We start from the raw sequence: 15,674 nt of genomic DNA on the forward strand, positions 1-15,674 counted from the left end.
ACCTCCTCCGTCTAATTAGCCTAATTTCAGGTGATTGATTTTCATTTATATTAAAAAAATAATATATATATTCTCTCTTAATTTATTCTTCATTTATTTTACTCTCTTTTTATCTCTTCTATTTATTTATTCTCCGTACTTTATTTTCATTCAACTTAACTCAATGGAGTATAATTTTTTAAAATTTTGTACCCAAAAAATTCCAATCATTTGTAGGAGGAAGTACAATACAATGGGATACACATAAAAATTTGTAAATTTGAATAAATATAGATATATTAGGTCGAAAAGGCAAAACACAATGATAAATGCAAAAAAATAGGCCATTACTTACTCTGAAGGCAATTGAAAGTTTGGTTCTCATTAGTTTCAACTAGGAAGCAGAGAGAATATGACAAAATCATGCCCTCTCACAGTCCCCCTGTTCAACCGAAGCCTTGCCTCTTGTCGAAAATTAAAAAAACTGAAGCCATGCCTCTCGAATACCAAATCATAATGAGTCATTAACAAATGTATATTGTTTCTATGACACATGGAGAAAAAAGTTTAAAAGAAATAGAGGTTCAACATAACATCCAACTCAAGTTTTTGGTCTAGTTAGTAATGGAAGCTAAAATAAATTATATACCAAATCTTACACATACAATCTCCAATATAGATACCCTAAAGGAACCATCCAATCAGCATACATTAAAACAAAATCTCAAAGTAGATCTCCTTATTCAGTTATTGCATCAAAAAACAAAAAAATGTTACTACAATCCATCTTCAAATTAGCATACAATGAAACAGGCCGCAGGATTCTCTTCATGTGCTCATATGGAAACAATGTTGGCTCACATAAAATCATAGTCATCATAACCATCATAACCATCACATACAATGAAAGCAATTGTTTCTTCTTTCCAACTGTAAGCAATATATAACTTGTCATAAAACTAGTACCATGACAAACCAAATTCGCTAATGTAGGATGCAATTGAAAAGTGGCAAACCTGTCTTCTTTTTGCTTGCATTGGCTTCTTTTTCAGCTTTTATTGCAGTAATGGACGAGGCAACTTCTTCGGCGTCTGCTCCTTTCAAAAAAGTCAATGACAACCTCATAACAGCCTTGAGCAGACCAATGTAGTGATAGCTTTTCTTAATAGAGAAAATGTATAGGGCATCACACATCTATGCAACAAATGCAAAATAAACAGGTATAGTGAGGCAAATATCACGAACCTCATATGGACGAAGTTTATGAGAGATGAGTTCTGCATATTCCAAAAAGTCACTCTCGCTGTTTGGAATAAAATTATCCAGAGTCTTTTCATCACCCTTCTTGGAAAACAATTCTGTAGTAGCACGAGAATGAAGATGGCTGAAAAATTGAAATGCCGAGCATAAAAGACTACCTCTGCTGCCGAAGTTTTTCTTCTAAAGGATCTAAAGGCACCTCTTGTATGGCTTCAACAGCTTTCACCTTCTTTTCATCTGGTTTTGCTGCAGTCTTTTTAACAGCCTTTTCAGGAGGTGGAAGCGGCTGACGACATAAAATTGGATAATGATAAGTACCATAACATACAAGAAAATTAAGAGCAGCAATGCAACCAAATAGTGCTTAGCGTACCTTCGCAGGCTCCTCTTCAACTTCCCAAGAATCCTTGATACCATCTTCGTCCAAATCCTCATCATCCCAATTGCTCTTCAGAAGCTCCTTTTTGCTTAGGAGATCTGGAACAGGCTCATCTTCTGAAGCACAAAAGGATCATCACATTAAGATATTGGAAAAGTAACAGAGCAAACCAAGATATATTCATTATTTTACAAAAAAATAAGAAAAACAAGATGAGATGTTTAGGGTGTAGTCTAGTTGTAAAAGCCAACAAAGATCTTGTTATTGTCCACTCAGAGTTATCCATATTCACTCAATGATACAACTCTTGAGACTTTCAGTGACCAGTTTCAGCAAGAATGATCGGTATTCAAAGTCAAATTATTACATTTATTAGAAATCACAGGATATCTAATCATGGCAAGAAGTTCAGATCCTCAACCCAAATTTTTGGTAATTTCCCATGAATTTCGAGAACTGGAATTTTGCTAATGACGAAACTACCATAACTAATCCAAAAAACAAATGTTATCAGAGGCCAAAATCATATAATGAAAGTTATCCTAGAGCGATTCTGTTATAGCAAATCTAGAGTCCTAGATCAACCTCAGGTTCATGAATTGATGATGCATTATGACTATGTCTTATACTCCTGACCAAGAGTTCACACTCCTAACCATTATAAAAAAATGCAATTAATTATAATAGAATGGTGAATATTGTTGGTTTTTGGAACATTGTTGTATTTGTTGAAAATCACGACATAAATCCGAGCGTATTGCATAATAATGTGCGTGAAGGCCGTCAACAAGAGCATGTTTGATAGCCTTATGCAATGTAATCGAATAAAATCTGTTTAGCTTCAGTTTATTGTCTCTTTTCCCGAAAACTAAATACACATGTCCCTCCATTTGAAAAATTGAAGAGTTGATTTGTGGATGAATAGCAACCCTGAATCACCCTTTAAATCCCACAATACATCAACGTCTTGAAGCATCTTTGTAGTTTCACCAACTAGAAGGAGAAACGTGTGTGTCTCTGGACGCCTGCACTCAATCAAAGTGGTAATGAGTTGATAGTCCAGTAGCTTGGACTCCACAAAGTAATACACGCCATTGAAGCCCTTTGCCCCAAAACGACCTCATGCATCATGTATGCCAAAAATTTCTCGTCCAATTTACAGCATTGGATAGGCTTGCACTCAGGGACGGATCTAGAAATTCTGTATAGGTGGGGCAAAATTCCATACAAACACATTTTAAGGATTTTAGAAGGGGCATTTATAATAGTATTTCAAAAAAAAATTTAAAAATAATGATCAAAATAGCACTAATGAATTTTTTTGAGGTGGGGCATTTACCCATTGTATGATGCATGTACATCCGTCCCTGCTCGCACTCATGTCCAGCCATGATATTCCGTTAGATATGATGGTCTTGTTGGTATAGCATGGTGATTCATATTTAGGTATATCCACAAGCGTATGAAGCTAGTATAGTAAATGCTCCCTCTGAAAAATATGGTCCAAGTTTGATTCGGCACGGATTTTAAGAAATGTGAAGAAAATTGAGTTGCAAAAGTTAGTGGAATAAGGGTCCCACATTTATATATTTGTTTTGTAATAGAATGTGAGCGTAAAGAGTTAGTGGAAAGTGAGGACCATTTACTAAAAATAGAGAGAAAAAAAAAAAGGTGGACAACTTTTCACGAACGGACCACAATGGCAAAACTATACAGCATTTCACGGACGGAGGGAGTAGCAAATAAAAGTATGGACAAATGTTTTTTTTTTTGTTATATGTGATATCAAGTTTATACGTGACATATCAATGTCCTTGGTAATATGTGCAAAGCTATTTCATTGTTCAACTAGTTTGTATTCTTGTATTCTTCTACCTGAGCGACAAATCTAAAGTCACTTGGCCAGTTGCTTGCCAAGTGCAAAACATATATTGCTCTAGTTTTAGGCGATGGCGTAAAAGGCTATCAAACTATGCAAAAGTTAGAGAATTGATCAATTCAAAGGAAGCCTTTGCTCGTCGTCAAAGTGGATGGTATGTTTGTTCAGTATTTCGCCAAATAACAGCCTTTCGTGACTTGAGATGTAATGGGTGTTTAGCTCAAACACATATGTAATGGGTGTTTAGCTCAAACACATAGCTCATAACTCACTCATAACTCATAAGAGTATGAATCATATGTCGTAAATTTTCATTTTGATTTTGATTTTCATTTTCATGAATAGGGCGGTGTTGAGCTCAAACATGATATCAATATGAATCTTACGCCCTAACTATTTTTTGCATTTTAATTTTAGTTTTCATTAGGGGTGGGGAAACAGTTCTTGGGTTCTCGGTTAACCGAGAACCGAACCTTATTTTTCGGTTCTTGGTTAACCGAGAACCGAAAAAATAAGGTCAAGGTTCGGTTTCGGTTAGTGGGTTTAGGATTTAGGCGGTTCTCGATTAACCGAGAACCGAAGGGTTAAAACCGAATAACCGTTTGATTTTAATATTTAATTTTATATTTATTTTATACATTGATTTTAGAAGAGTTAAAAACTAAAAAGGAATGTAAAAAGTTAAAAACCCTACTGGAAAACCGCCGCTGCATTCCTATCTTTCTCTCACTGGAACCGTTTTCTACTTCTCTTCACTCCATACCGCTGCAACGAGGAGGCGACGACTCCGATTCCATCCTCTTCTCTCCACGCCGTTGTTCGAACTTTAAAGGTATACGTGTAATATGTAATTATGTATGTTTGAATTTGAGGTTTTGAACTGTAACTACAATAATTTAACATATCTAATGTCTTCATGTAGATTAACCTTCCCAATTATCAATTATGGAATAAGAATAATGTGAATGTGATTTAAATTTTAACATATACACATGTAGTCATGTAAATTACCGATTTGGAAATAGGAATTTAGTAATTTACTTTGAACTCAATTGATCAAACTGAATATTTAAGGAATTTAATTTCATTGGAAGTTCGGAGTTCCGAGTTCGTAAACCATTCTTTAGTCTTTCCGATTTAAGAATATATTTATTTGAAGTAGCAACATACTTTCCAGTGAGCATATTTAACCTGTAGTCCATCATGATTCATGCTTCTCAACTTGTATTGCAGAACGGTAATACAATGTCTGAATCTCTCCTTCAAGCAATAGTTAGCAACCAGCCAGAGCACAATGTCGAGACATTAGATGATATTGAAATCTCTCCTTCTCCATCAACCTCACCCAGTAACGAATCCCAGCATTAGCAAACTTTTTAATTTTACTGAATGTATACCACTTGAGTTCGGTTCCTTCGGTGGAACCGAAGACCGAACCGATCGGTTCCTCAAATAACCGAACCGACAAAGGGTTCGGTTTCGGTTCTTGAATTCAGAAAATATGGGATTCGGTTAACCGACTAATCGGTTCGGTTCTAACCGAACCGACCGAATCCCCAGCCCTAGTTTTCATGGAGTATTATTATCATAAATTAATACTTGTATTCCAAATCTCAAAAGTACAAAATTTCGATAAAGTCGTCATACTAAATTGTAAAGATTGTAAAGATTGACAACGAGCCAAGTTCTTAAATTGTAAAGATTGACAAACAATTGATGCAATTCTATTATTGAATTTCCTACTAAATCATAGCAAGAGGAGAAATTTGAAGAAACCAGAGCAAGAATATGAAGAAATCATGCCAACACACACATACGACGCCTATCCACTTATATACAATGACCAAAAAAAGTAAGTACTTAATTCATACACAAATGTATAGTTTTTGCTGAGAGGAAGAAATAGATAGTATTCAACAAAATATCCAAATCAGAAGTTTTTGGTCTAGTTGGTAATGGAAGCTAGAATAATGAATTACAACTCCTTATGTACCAAATTTTACACATACAGAAGGAACCACCATCCAGTCAACATACATTAAAACAAAATCTCAAAGTAGATCTCCTTATTCAGTTATTCCATCAAAAAAACAAAAAATGTTACAATCCAACCCCCAATTAGGGACATGAAACAGGCTGCAAAATTCTCTTCATATGCTCACATAAAATCATAGTCATCATAACCATCATAGCCATCCACCACCACTGCATCATCTTCTTGTTTGCCAACATGCAATTGTTTCTTCTTTCCAACTGTAAGCAAAATATATAACATCATAAAACTACTATCACGACAAACCAAATTCGCTAATGTAGGATGCAACTGAGAAGTGACAAACCTGTCTTCTTTTTGCTTGCATTGGCTTCTTTTTCAGCTTTTATCTTTTCGTTTGCGATTGCGGTAATGGATGAGGCAACTTCTTTGGCGTCTGCTCCTTTCAAAGAAGTCAATGACAACCGCATAACAGACTTGAGCAGACTAATGTAGTGATAGCTTTTCTGTAATAGAGAAAATGTATAGGTCATCACATTTCTATACAACAAATGTAAAATAAACAGGTATAGTGAGGCAAATATCACGAACCTCATATGGACGAAGTTTATGAGAGATGAGTTCTGCATATTCCAAAAAGTCACTCTCGCTGTTTGGAATAAAATTATCCAGAGTCTTTTCATCATCCTTCTTGGAAAACAATTCTGTAGTAGCCTTAAAATCAGCTTCCTCAACAAGCCTGTAGAAACAAAGCACATGTATTGATAGATACTCCGTGTTAGTTACTTAAGTTAATGAAAAATAGTTATTTATATTATTATAAAACTGTGACTGCAGATAATGGAAGTTCAGTGACTGTTTCTTTTGGAGTTCAATGATGTCAACCACCCCAACCCCCACAACTGCAAGAACTAAAAATAGAAACTCTAGTATGAAATATGAGCCAAAATGAATGACAGGACGTATTGCGTCAACTTTGATAGCACGAGAATGAAGATGGCCGAAATATTCAAATGTAAAGCATAAGACTACCTCTGCTGCCGAAGTTTTTCTTCTAAAGGATCTAAAGGCACCTCTTTTATGGCTTCAACAGCTTTCACCTTCTTTTCTTCTGGTTTTGCGGCAGTCTTTTTAACAGCCTTTTCAGGAGGTGGAAGCGGCTGACAACATAAATTTGGATAGGATAAGTACCATAACATACAAGAAAACTAAGAGAAGCAAAGCAACCAAATAGTGCTTAGCGTACCTTTGCAGGCTCCTCTTCATCTTCCCAAGAATCCTTGATACCGTCTTCATCCAAATCCTCATCATCCCAATTGCTCTTCAGAAGCTCCTTTTTGCTTAAGAGATCTGGAACAGGCTCATCTTCTGAAGCACAAAAGGGTCATTACATTAAGATATTGGAAAAGTAACAGATTAAACCAAGTTACATTCATTACTCAAACTAAAAACAAGAAAGGCAAGACGAGCTGTTTAGGGTGTAGTCTGTTGTGAGAGAGAACAAACATCTTGTTATTGTCCAGTCAGAGTAATCCATGATTCCATATTGACTCAAAGATACAATTCTTGAGATATTCAGTGATCAGTTTCAGCAAGAACAATTGGCATCTAAAGTCAAATGGTTACAATTGACATTTATTAGAAATCACAGGAGATCTAACCATGCCAAGATGTTCATATCCTCAACCCAAAATTTTGGTAATTTTCCCATGAATTCCGAGAACTGGAATTTTGCTACTGATGAAACTAGCATCACTAATTCAATTACCAAAAGGAGAATTATACATCTACTTTGAAAAAGAGATTATCAGAAGCCAAAATCGTACAATAATAGTTGTTGATAAAATAGCTAACAGAAAGAAAGAATGTTAACCAATCTGAGAGCGATTCAGTTATAGCAAATCTAGAGTCAGAGATCAACCACAAATAAACCCAATTTACACAAGCCAAAGCAATCGATCAAATTGGGTACAGAAACAAGTTGCATAAATGATGAAAATACTACAATTCAACAACTAAAATCAATCGAGGTAATTGAAAAAAGAAATCGACAAAAAAAAGTACCCCAATCCTCCATGTAGTTCCGCTGCGTCTGGACTCAAAACTCTTCCAACTTTCGATAACTCCTCTCTATAACAGACCAATTCAGAATATAGTGAACCAATTACTTCAGAATCATATTAATTGAGAAAAAATATAGTCACAAACCACCAATCAAAATCAACTGAAATTTCTCGAAAATTAAAGATCGAACCTTTTATGAGTTATGTGCGAAACAGCTGAAGCGCAAAAATTGGTGAGAGGAAACACTCCAACAGGGGTGCTATGTAGTAATTTTTAACACTGGGACGGCGACAAGAGAGTGAGGAAGGAGAGAGGAAGTGGTGGAGTTATTATTAGGGTTAAGCAAATGGCTGTTCATTCCTCCTGTTATCCGATATATAGAGGCGGTGTTAGGGAGGTTTATTAAATTTGTTTTTCCTTTTTTGATCTTTGGGTCATTAAAAAATTCAATTAATTTATTATGGCAAATATATGCCGCTCTCTTTTCTTGTAAAGAATATAAGCATCTAATAACTTTTTACATTTAATTGGTATACTCCATTTCTGGTAAACTATAACCAGTCCACGTCCCATAAGAATATGCATTTTTAGTTATGTACGAATTATAATGCATATTTAATAAAATAAAATAGATAGTTTAAAAAAAATATTAAAACATTATTAATAGATAATAGTTCTCATCTCTTTCAGAATTTTTTTTTAAAATTAGAAAATACATATTTTTATTAAACAGACTAAAAAAAATTGTAATATTTTTATGGAATGGATGGAGTATAACTTATTCCTTTTAATTACTTCAATATTTTATGTGTTAATGTACATATCTTCACAAGTGATGATGTATAATTGAATATTCATCTATCTTTTCATAAAAGTAATTATATCTATTTAAAAAGTAATGAATTCTAACAGAAAAAGATAAATTAGGGAAAAAAGTAAATTAAAAAGTTATATTTCTCATTTATCTTCTCAAAAAGTAATTATATCTATTTTTAAAAAGTAATGAATTATACGAGAAAAAGATAAATTGGGAAAAAAAATAAATTAAAAAATTATATTCATTTATCTTCTAAAAAGTTAATTATATCTATTTAAATAGTGATAATTCTTAGAAAAAAAGATAAATTAAAAGACAAATAAAAATGACTAACTCTTTACATTTGATATAAAAAGGAAAGATACATTTCCAAAATTTAAAAATTAATAATCACTTTACAAATGTTCTTTCTATTGAAAAATATATTTTTATAAAGAAGAGCTAAATATGATATATATTTTTCTTAACAATTATAGTGAACTACACAATTGGTCCCTAAACTATGCGTTTCGCATGCAAACGGACCTAAGCTTTAAAAATATTATGGTAGCCCCTTAAGGTGTAATCATTTCCATGGTACTTTTCACTATTCATTACAATGTACCAAAAATGCCCTCAATACATGAAGGACATTTTTGGACTTTCAAATATAGGTACGGGATATGACACTTTCTCTATCTCTCTCTAATATTAATATGATATTTTTCTTATAGTTTGAATACCTAATATGATATTTTTCACTTTACTTTTTCAATTATTTTATGTCAAATCCCCTTTCTCTTAAACTATTACTACAAAGTAAACTTTAAAATAAAAAATACTATTACTATGAAATTCATAAATATATTAATTATAAGAATTAAAACTATAAATTTAATTATCAAAATAATTTGTAGCTAAATTTAATTTTGATTGTGATTTAATTATTTTTAATATTAAAAATTAAAAATATTTATTAAGAGCATCCCCAACACATGATATGCAGACGAGCATGCTTGTGTCGTCCGTATGGCATATCGCAAGCTCGTCGTTGGGCTCGTGCAGGCGAGCTTCGCTTATTGGCAAGAGCACACACTCCTCCTCCCCCGCGAGTGGGGTGTCATTTTTATCTGTTTTATTAATTATTTAAAAAAATCAGAAACATTATAAAAAAATTTTAAAAAAAAAAACCACTTCAAAAAATATGGCCGTTTAATAACCGTATTTTCAAATTTTTATTTCATTTTTTATTTTTTTTTATCATCAATACATCCAAATTATCTATAAATAATCATTCATCACCCAATTATAGAATTTTAAATTTACCGCTTGTATTTTTAATATTTAAGATTTATATTATGCAATTTTAAGTTTCTAGGATTTTAATTAGTCAATTTAAATTTTTAAGATTTAAATTATATATTTTTTTAATTTATTAATGAAGTTTTATGACTCCATTAAATTTTTCTAGTAATTATAGTTTTAACAATAGAATAGTTGGACCCATAAATAGTGAAAAGTATGTTCTTGGAGAAGAGTATGGTTGTGGATATTATGTCTTAGTTACAAGTATGGAATAAAATATAAATAAAAGTGGTATCAGGCTATGAATAGTGAAGAGTGATAAGTCGTATTCTAAGCCTTGGTTACTGGTCAGTATGTCGTGATTTACATGTATTATCCGCAAAGAAGTTGCGTAAGTGTGCAGGAAAAGGGTCTCGATCATTAGGAGAAGGTTCGGACAACTCAGGTGAAAAGAGCGCTAGAAGGTACTAACCAGAATGCATGCCAGAAAGAAGGCTCGAGATGGAGAAGAAGGATTGCTTGGATGATCAACCACAAACAAGGGCAAATGAGTCATTTCGCGAAGGAAGTCTACCCTAAAAGTAAGGGCAAGCCTCCCTCTAAAAGGAGCCACTTGGAGAGAGAGAAGGAGTTCGGCCACTACACTTAGCTAGAATTCTCTCTCGGAAAAGATCATTTCCTTTAGCATTGTCCACATCTTCTCATTCCTCGCCCAAACCATGGTCACCTGAAGTTCCAGACATCCACCAGAGTATCACCATCTATCGTTCCAGCCAGTTCATCTCGTAGTAGTAGTAGTTTCATCGCCCGGAGTGGCAAAACAATCTTAATCGCTTTCTTAGTTTAAATCTTTACTTGTTTTCTTTCGTTGGATCTGTTGCATAACTTAACTCTTTGTTATCTTTTGAAGTATTTTGTTGAGATCCAAATGTTTTTAGTAATGAAGTTTGTTTTATGCATCTCTTTTGGTTCGAATCTGTTTCATTCTGCCTAGGTAGCTTAGATCCAGTTATCGCGTTTATTTTCTAAGTGTTTAAATATGTTTTCGTTTGAGTAGGCTAGATCTGGGTTTGTCAACTAGAATTTCGAGTTTCTTTGTTTCAGTTTAAGGTTTATGCATGAGTTTTTCATTTTACGTTACTGTCGTCACCTTACATGTTAGTTAGTAGGAGTAATCTGGAATTATTGGCTGTTAATCTTTGAGTTTAAGCTTTTAATTTATGGATCTTATGTTTGAAGCTGTAAATCTGAGTTCATCCATGGAGTTTGTGTTCATTTAAATCTTATGCATACTTGTTGAACATCACAATACACTTTTTCTAGGACCACTTTGACTTTTTAGTTACTTTTTGCTTTTGTCCTTTACTTTTAAGTTTGTACCCTCCAGACCTGTCAGAGTAGACACCCAACTACTATTCCATATTACTTTTTATAGTAACCGTTTTACTTTCCACATGTCTCCAAAACACCTTGTCCCTCGTTCTCACGTACACAACCACATGTCTATCACTTTCACGTCCTCCAATCAGTAGAGTACCACATTTAATTGCTGCTTAGGTAGAATCTCAACCCAAAAGCGTGGTAGCTAACCAAAACCTTCCAGATTATCACCACGATTATCCTAACGTATCCATCTCTGTGGGATTCGACCCTTACCTCCACTATACTAGCCAGATTATTGATACCGGCTTCCGGTCGTCGTGCCAACGACACAGCTAGGTTGGGATTTTCATCCTGATCAGTTGGATATACCTTTGCATTAACACAACACCGAAAACCTCCTCTTTCAAAGAGCATGCTCTCAGCGGAGAGTACGGTTGAGCATGCTCTAAGTCTCAATTTCAAAATGAAAAGAAATCATGTGGAGAGAGAGAGACTATGGCGGTGGAAGGGGAGGAGGCGACAAGGATGCTATGGTGAGAAAATAATTGGGGCACATGCTCATGTACAAAGCGCGCAAATGAGGGTGGGAAACGGATGTTAGGTATGGGTTACCATAATATGACTCGATACCTATCGGGTAGGGTACCCTATATCTAATTTACGAGATCTTGTATAGGATCGAACAATAAGATTTAGGATATGTCGAGTGTTGGTTATTTGTGATTTACTATTTTGAAATTTTTTAATTATGTTTGGGGTTGTTCGGCTTGGTTATTTATAATATAACACATTGGCTGCTTTTAATTATGTTTTCTAAAATTAGAAGATGAAGTATTTCTCTCTCCTCGTGCCTACTAAAAATGTAATAATATTTTGTACGAAAAATTGGTACTTGACACCTCAAGAACAAAATCACTAGACAATGAAGTGTAACTCAGTTGGTAAGACGTTCCCCCCCCCCCAACTGATAAATCCGAGGGTTCGAGTCATTTGAGGTAGATGGGAAACCATTGTTAATAAATTTTCCCTTACCAATGTCACTATCATTTCACTCACAATCCGGTTAATTCTCCTTTAATTGTGTTTTTTATATAATCGAAAATATTTTAAAAGAATTAGTGTCTCAATATACAAGCATTTGATCTCCAATTATTAATATGCCATTATATTGGCACCATTTCATGTCTTCGGGTGTACAATTAGTCTAATTCAGATACCTACCCAAAAAAATCGGTTGGGTATTAGCTGGGGTCTTAGGTTATTTTCGGTGCAGGTACCTCGTTTTATTAGATTTGACACCGAATTCGCTGCTCTTAGGGTGTCCACAGTAGAAAAGCTCATGGTCCTGCCCAAGCCACAAAAACTTGGCCAAGGCCAAGAAACTTGTCCAGGCCACAAAAAAACTTGTCCACCCTAATAGTGGACAGGCCCAAGCCACAAATTAATTATTTTTCATTTTTTGTATATGTTAATTTAACTAGAATAAAAATTATCGGACTTTAGTGATCCTGGCGTACTTCTTCTAGACCTAGTCGTGTGTACGCTCGGCGCTGCCTGGCGGTTTGAATCTGTTGCACACCGCCAAGACGCGCTTCCAGAAGCATATGTCGGTCTGATCCGTGCCAACTATGGCATCCGTCGTGACCGCGTCCCAGGCCCTGGCAATAACAATGGACTCCGCCGTTTTGTACAAAGTCCTCCATCGACCGCCACCGCCACCGCTATCGTCACCACTGCCGCCACCTCTCCCCGTCTCCACACATCTGGACGTCAGGGTCTCTGGTGTCCCCATCAACTCCTCCCACGTGAATCTATTAGATTAATCCAGAGGAGATTGGGTGGAATGGAATTGGGAGGACTGGAATTGAGTGGATTGGAATTGCTGAGAATGGGTGTCAGAACGCGGAGAGTTGATCGCGTCCATGTTGGGTCGGTAGTCGCCCAACCCCGATTGGGGACGACCCACGTTCCTCTGCTGATGAGAGGGGGACTGACCCCGATTTTGGGGTGTCAGTTGCCACGGCACCGGCGATGGCGGACTCCATATCTGGGATGGACTGGGGGCTGAGACTCGATCTCCAGGGTTTGGGAGGTGGAAAGTTGTCGTATCCCGAATCTCCATAGCCGGGGGAATTATCATCTCCACCTTGCATTTTGAGATTATAAAAATTGTAGAGAAGGGTGTAAAATATGTGGAATGAGGTATTTATAAATAATTTTTGAAAATATTAAAAATTAAAAAACAAAATAAAAAACAATCGTGACGGCGACGCATAGATGCAGTGTTAACTTAATTCATTTATCCTTCTTGTTCATGTGTTCTTTATCTTTGTCTAAAGTGTATCATCTAATGGTGTTATAAGCAATATGAATATCTATGCGAAAATTATTTGAAATTAAAATTTTGAAGGAAAGGAGAAAGTGGGGTTTCTTGAGATTGCTAAACTGCTCTCTTCCCATTTGTGAAAACGGCTTGAATGCTGCTGGGGTTCATTGTCCAAACCTCCCGAAGAAGTTGCTTGCAAGTTCTAATTTAACATTCTATTTTTTTTTGTGGAGACTTCCAATTCAATATTTTCTAGTTTTTGTCGATGATTGTCTGGATGGTGATGTTCAATTTAATTCGGGTGGTGATGTTCTCTCGATGCAGATTCAGAGAGATTAGGCGATTTATAGAAATCGAACAGAGGGAGATTAGGCGATTAAGAGAGATTAGGCAATTTCTCTGGGACAGAAATTTTAATTTTTTGCCTGACAGAGGGAGATATTATCGCCATGTATAGAAATCTGAGTTTTTTTAATAAAATTTTTTAGCATAACATAACACAAAACGACGTAGTTTTGTGTTCCGACTGCCACATAAGATAAGTTTATGCCGGAAAATTTCAGGGTTGGGTCGTTCGGGAAATTTGCACAATCCAGCAAAGTTCGTGATTTTTCACACAACTTTTAAAGTTCACGGGAAATTTCAATTTTTTTTGAAAGTTAACAATTTTAGAAGCAGTTTACCATTTTTGTTTTAATATTTAGCCCATTTCTATGGAGCTTAATGGGCCTCGAGCTATTTTAACTATCAATTCAATACGACCAAGGCCTAATCAGTCGATTCAGTTCCATCTTTTCTATATCATTGGGTATAATTTTTTATGTTTTTATCAGAATAATTTTTTATCCTCATACTGGCTCAAATTTCTTGAGAAAAAATCAATTCATAATTCTATAAGTGAATTCAAATCCAGTACCCCAATATATTTCGTTATTTTGTCCTACTATCAAATTCGTGAAGAGTTAATGGTGCGAAATAACTAAATAAATACTTAAATAAAATGTTATCCATCAACTTAATTTTAATAAATTACAATGAACTTTGATATGAAAAAATTTAGAAGCTCTTAGTATGAAATGAGTTCAATCGTACCAACGCGTTTCATGTTGAAACTGGTTCGGATGATTTCAATTTTGTATAAATTTCAGTTTGTGCAGTGATATGGTTAGTCAAATTAAAATTGGTTGAATTTAGCTACAATTCATATAAATTAAGTTGATGGCCACTTTTTGTTTCCATTATCTATAATAACTATCTCAGATTTTGCATCATTAGTTATTTCAATTATGCTTATTTTAAAATAAATTCTCTAACAATATAAAGAATCACATTTAAAATTTGTGACCCAAAACTATTTTTAAAAAAATATATAGCCTACTTATGAAATATAAACTTATACAATCAATTATTAACTAATAAAATTGAAATTAAATGATAAATGATTAAACTATTTGGTAACCAATGAAAGTAAATAAGGTCGAATTTGAATGAAAAGAGAATGTTGTTATTTGAAAATAGTACTCACAAATCACAATAGAGCACAATTTTTTTTATAGATCTCGTTGACCCCAGTGAATACAATTTTTACTGTCGTAACTTTTGATCAAGGCCAATTTTGATATTTCATGCCATCGAATTGAAGATCTTTTACTAAAAAAACAATATTGATATGCACTATCTATATCAAAATGATTTGTGCCAAACTAACTAGTATAATATCAAAATCAACCTTGACACTAAAAACACAACGTTGCATCAAACTGAAGACAAATTACGGCACCCACCATTGTACTAAACCTTGCTTGAATCGTGATACTTGATAATAAAACACATTCTAAGAGCAATAAACCAAAAAATATAGGATTTCTAAACAAAAATTAGGATTTTTAAAACAAAAAATAATGTGAATATGAGAAAGGAGACCCCTGCACATGGAAATAAAGTGTAATTTTGTTAAGCCCAATGAATATGATACCCACGTGACGGGCCATATTATTACTCTCTAATCAAAATCATTTCTCTCACAGCTTTGGAGCCATTTGAGGGAACACATTTCAACCAATTATCGTGGCCCCATTTCTTTCATTAAAACGCCCCTGCATTTTGAATAAATCGTCAATTAACCGTTATACATATTCAAAATTCATCTTTGATTTATATTGTTAATCATTATCTTGTTTACAATAACATATAATTAGTCTCATCATCATTACTCCCACTTAGTCCTTCAAATAGCAATGATCAAGACTATAGTGTATTATATAGTATTTACAGAGCAGATATTCCGCCGATACCAAAAACCAAAGATTA

At 34.4% G+C, this 15,674-nt stretch overlaps 1 protein-coding gene and 1 long non-coding RNA gene across 2 annotated transcripts; both read right to left on the reverse strand.

Annotated features, from left to right (window-relative positions):
- Positions 1–686: 686 nt before the first annotated feature.
- On the reverse strand, positions 687–1,352 carry LOC125189989 (uncharacterized). Its single transcript, XR_016130189.1, has 3 exons — positions 1,225–1,352; positions 996–1,140; positions 687–909 (listed from the first exon to the last, which is right to left on the reverse strand). It is a non-coding gene; the product is annotated as an uncharacterized LOC125189989 (long non-coding RNA).
- Positions 1,353–5,465: 4,113 nt separating this feature from the next.
- On the reverse strand, positions 5,466–7,912 carry LOC125190576 (uncharacterized). The gene is made up of 7 exons (XM_048087906.2): positions 7,745–7,912; positions 7,555–7,620; positions 6,737–6,858; positions 6,523–6,650; positions 6,082–6,229; positions 5,837–5,996; positions 5,466–5,750 (listed from the first exon to the last, which is right to left on the reverse strand). The coding sequence occupies exons 2-7, from the start codon at positions 7,565–7,567 to the stop codon at positions 5,656–5,658; spliced, it is 666 nt and encodes a 221-aa protein (XP_047943863.1). The 5' UTR covers positions 7,568–7,620; positions 7,745–7,912; the 3' UTR covers positions 5,466–5,655.
- Between the last annotated feature and the right edge of the window lie 7,762 nt (positions 7,913–15,674).

The sequence above is a fragment of the Salvia hispanica genome, chromosome 5 (genome assembly GCF_029641045.1).
Source record: "Salvia hispanica isolate PSC_SH4W2 chromosome 5, Shi_PSC_v1, whole genome shotgun sequence".
NCBI lineage: Eukaryota > Viridiplantae > Streptophyta > Magnoliopsida > Lamiales > Lamiaceae > Salvia > Salvia hispanica.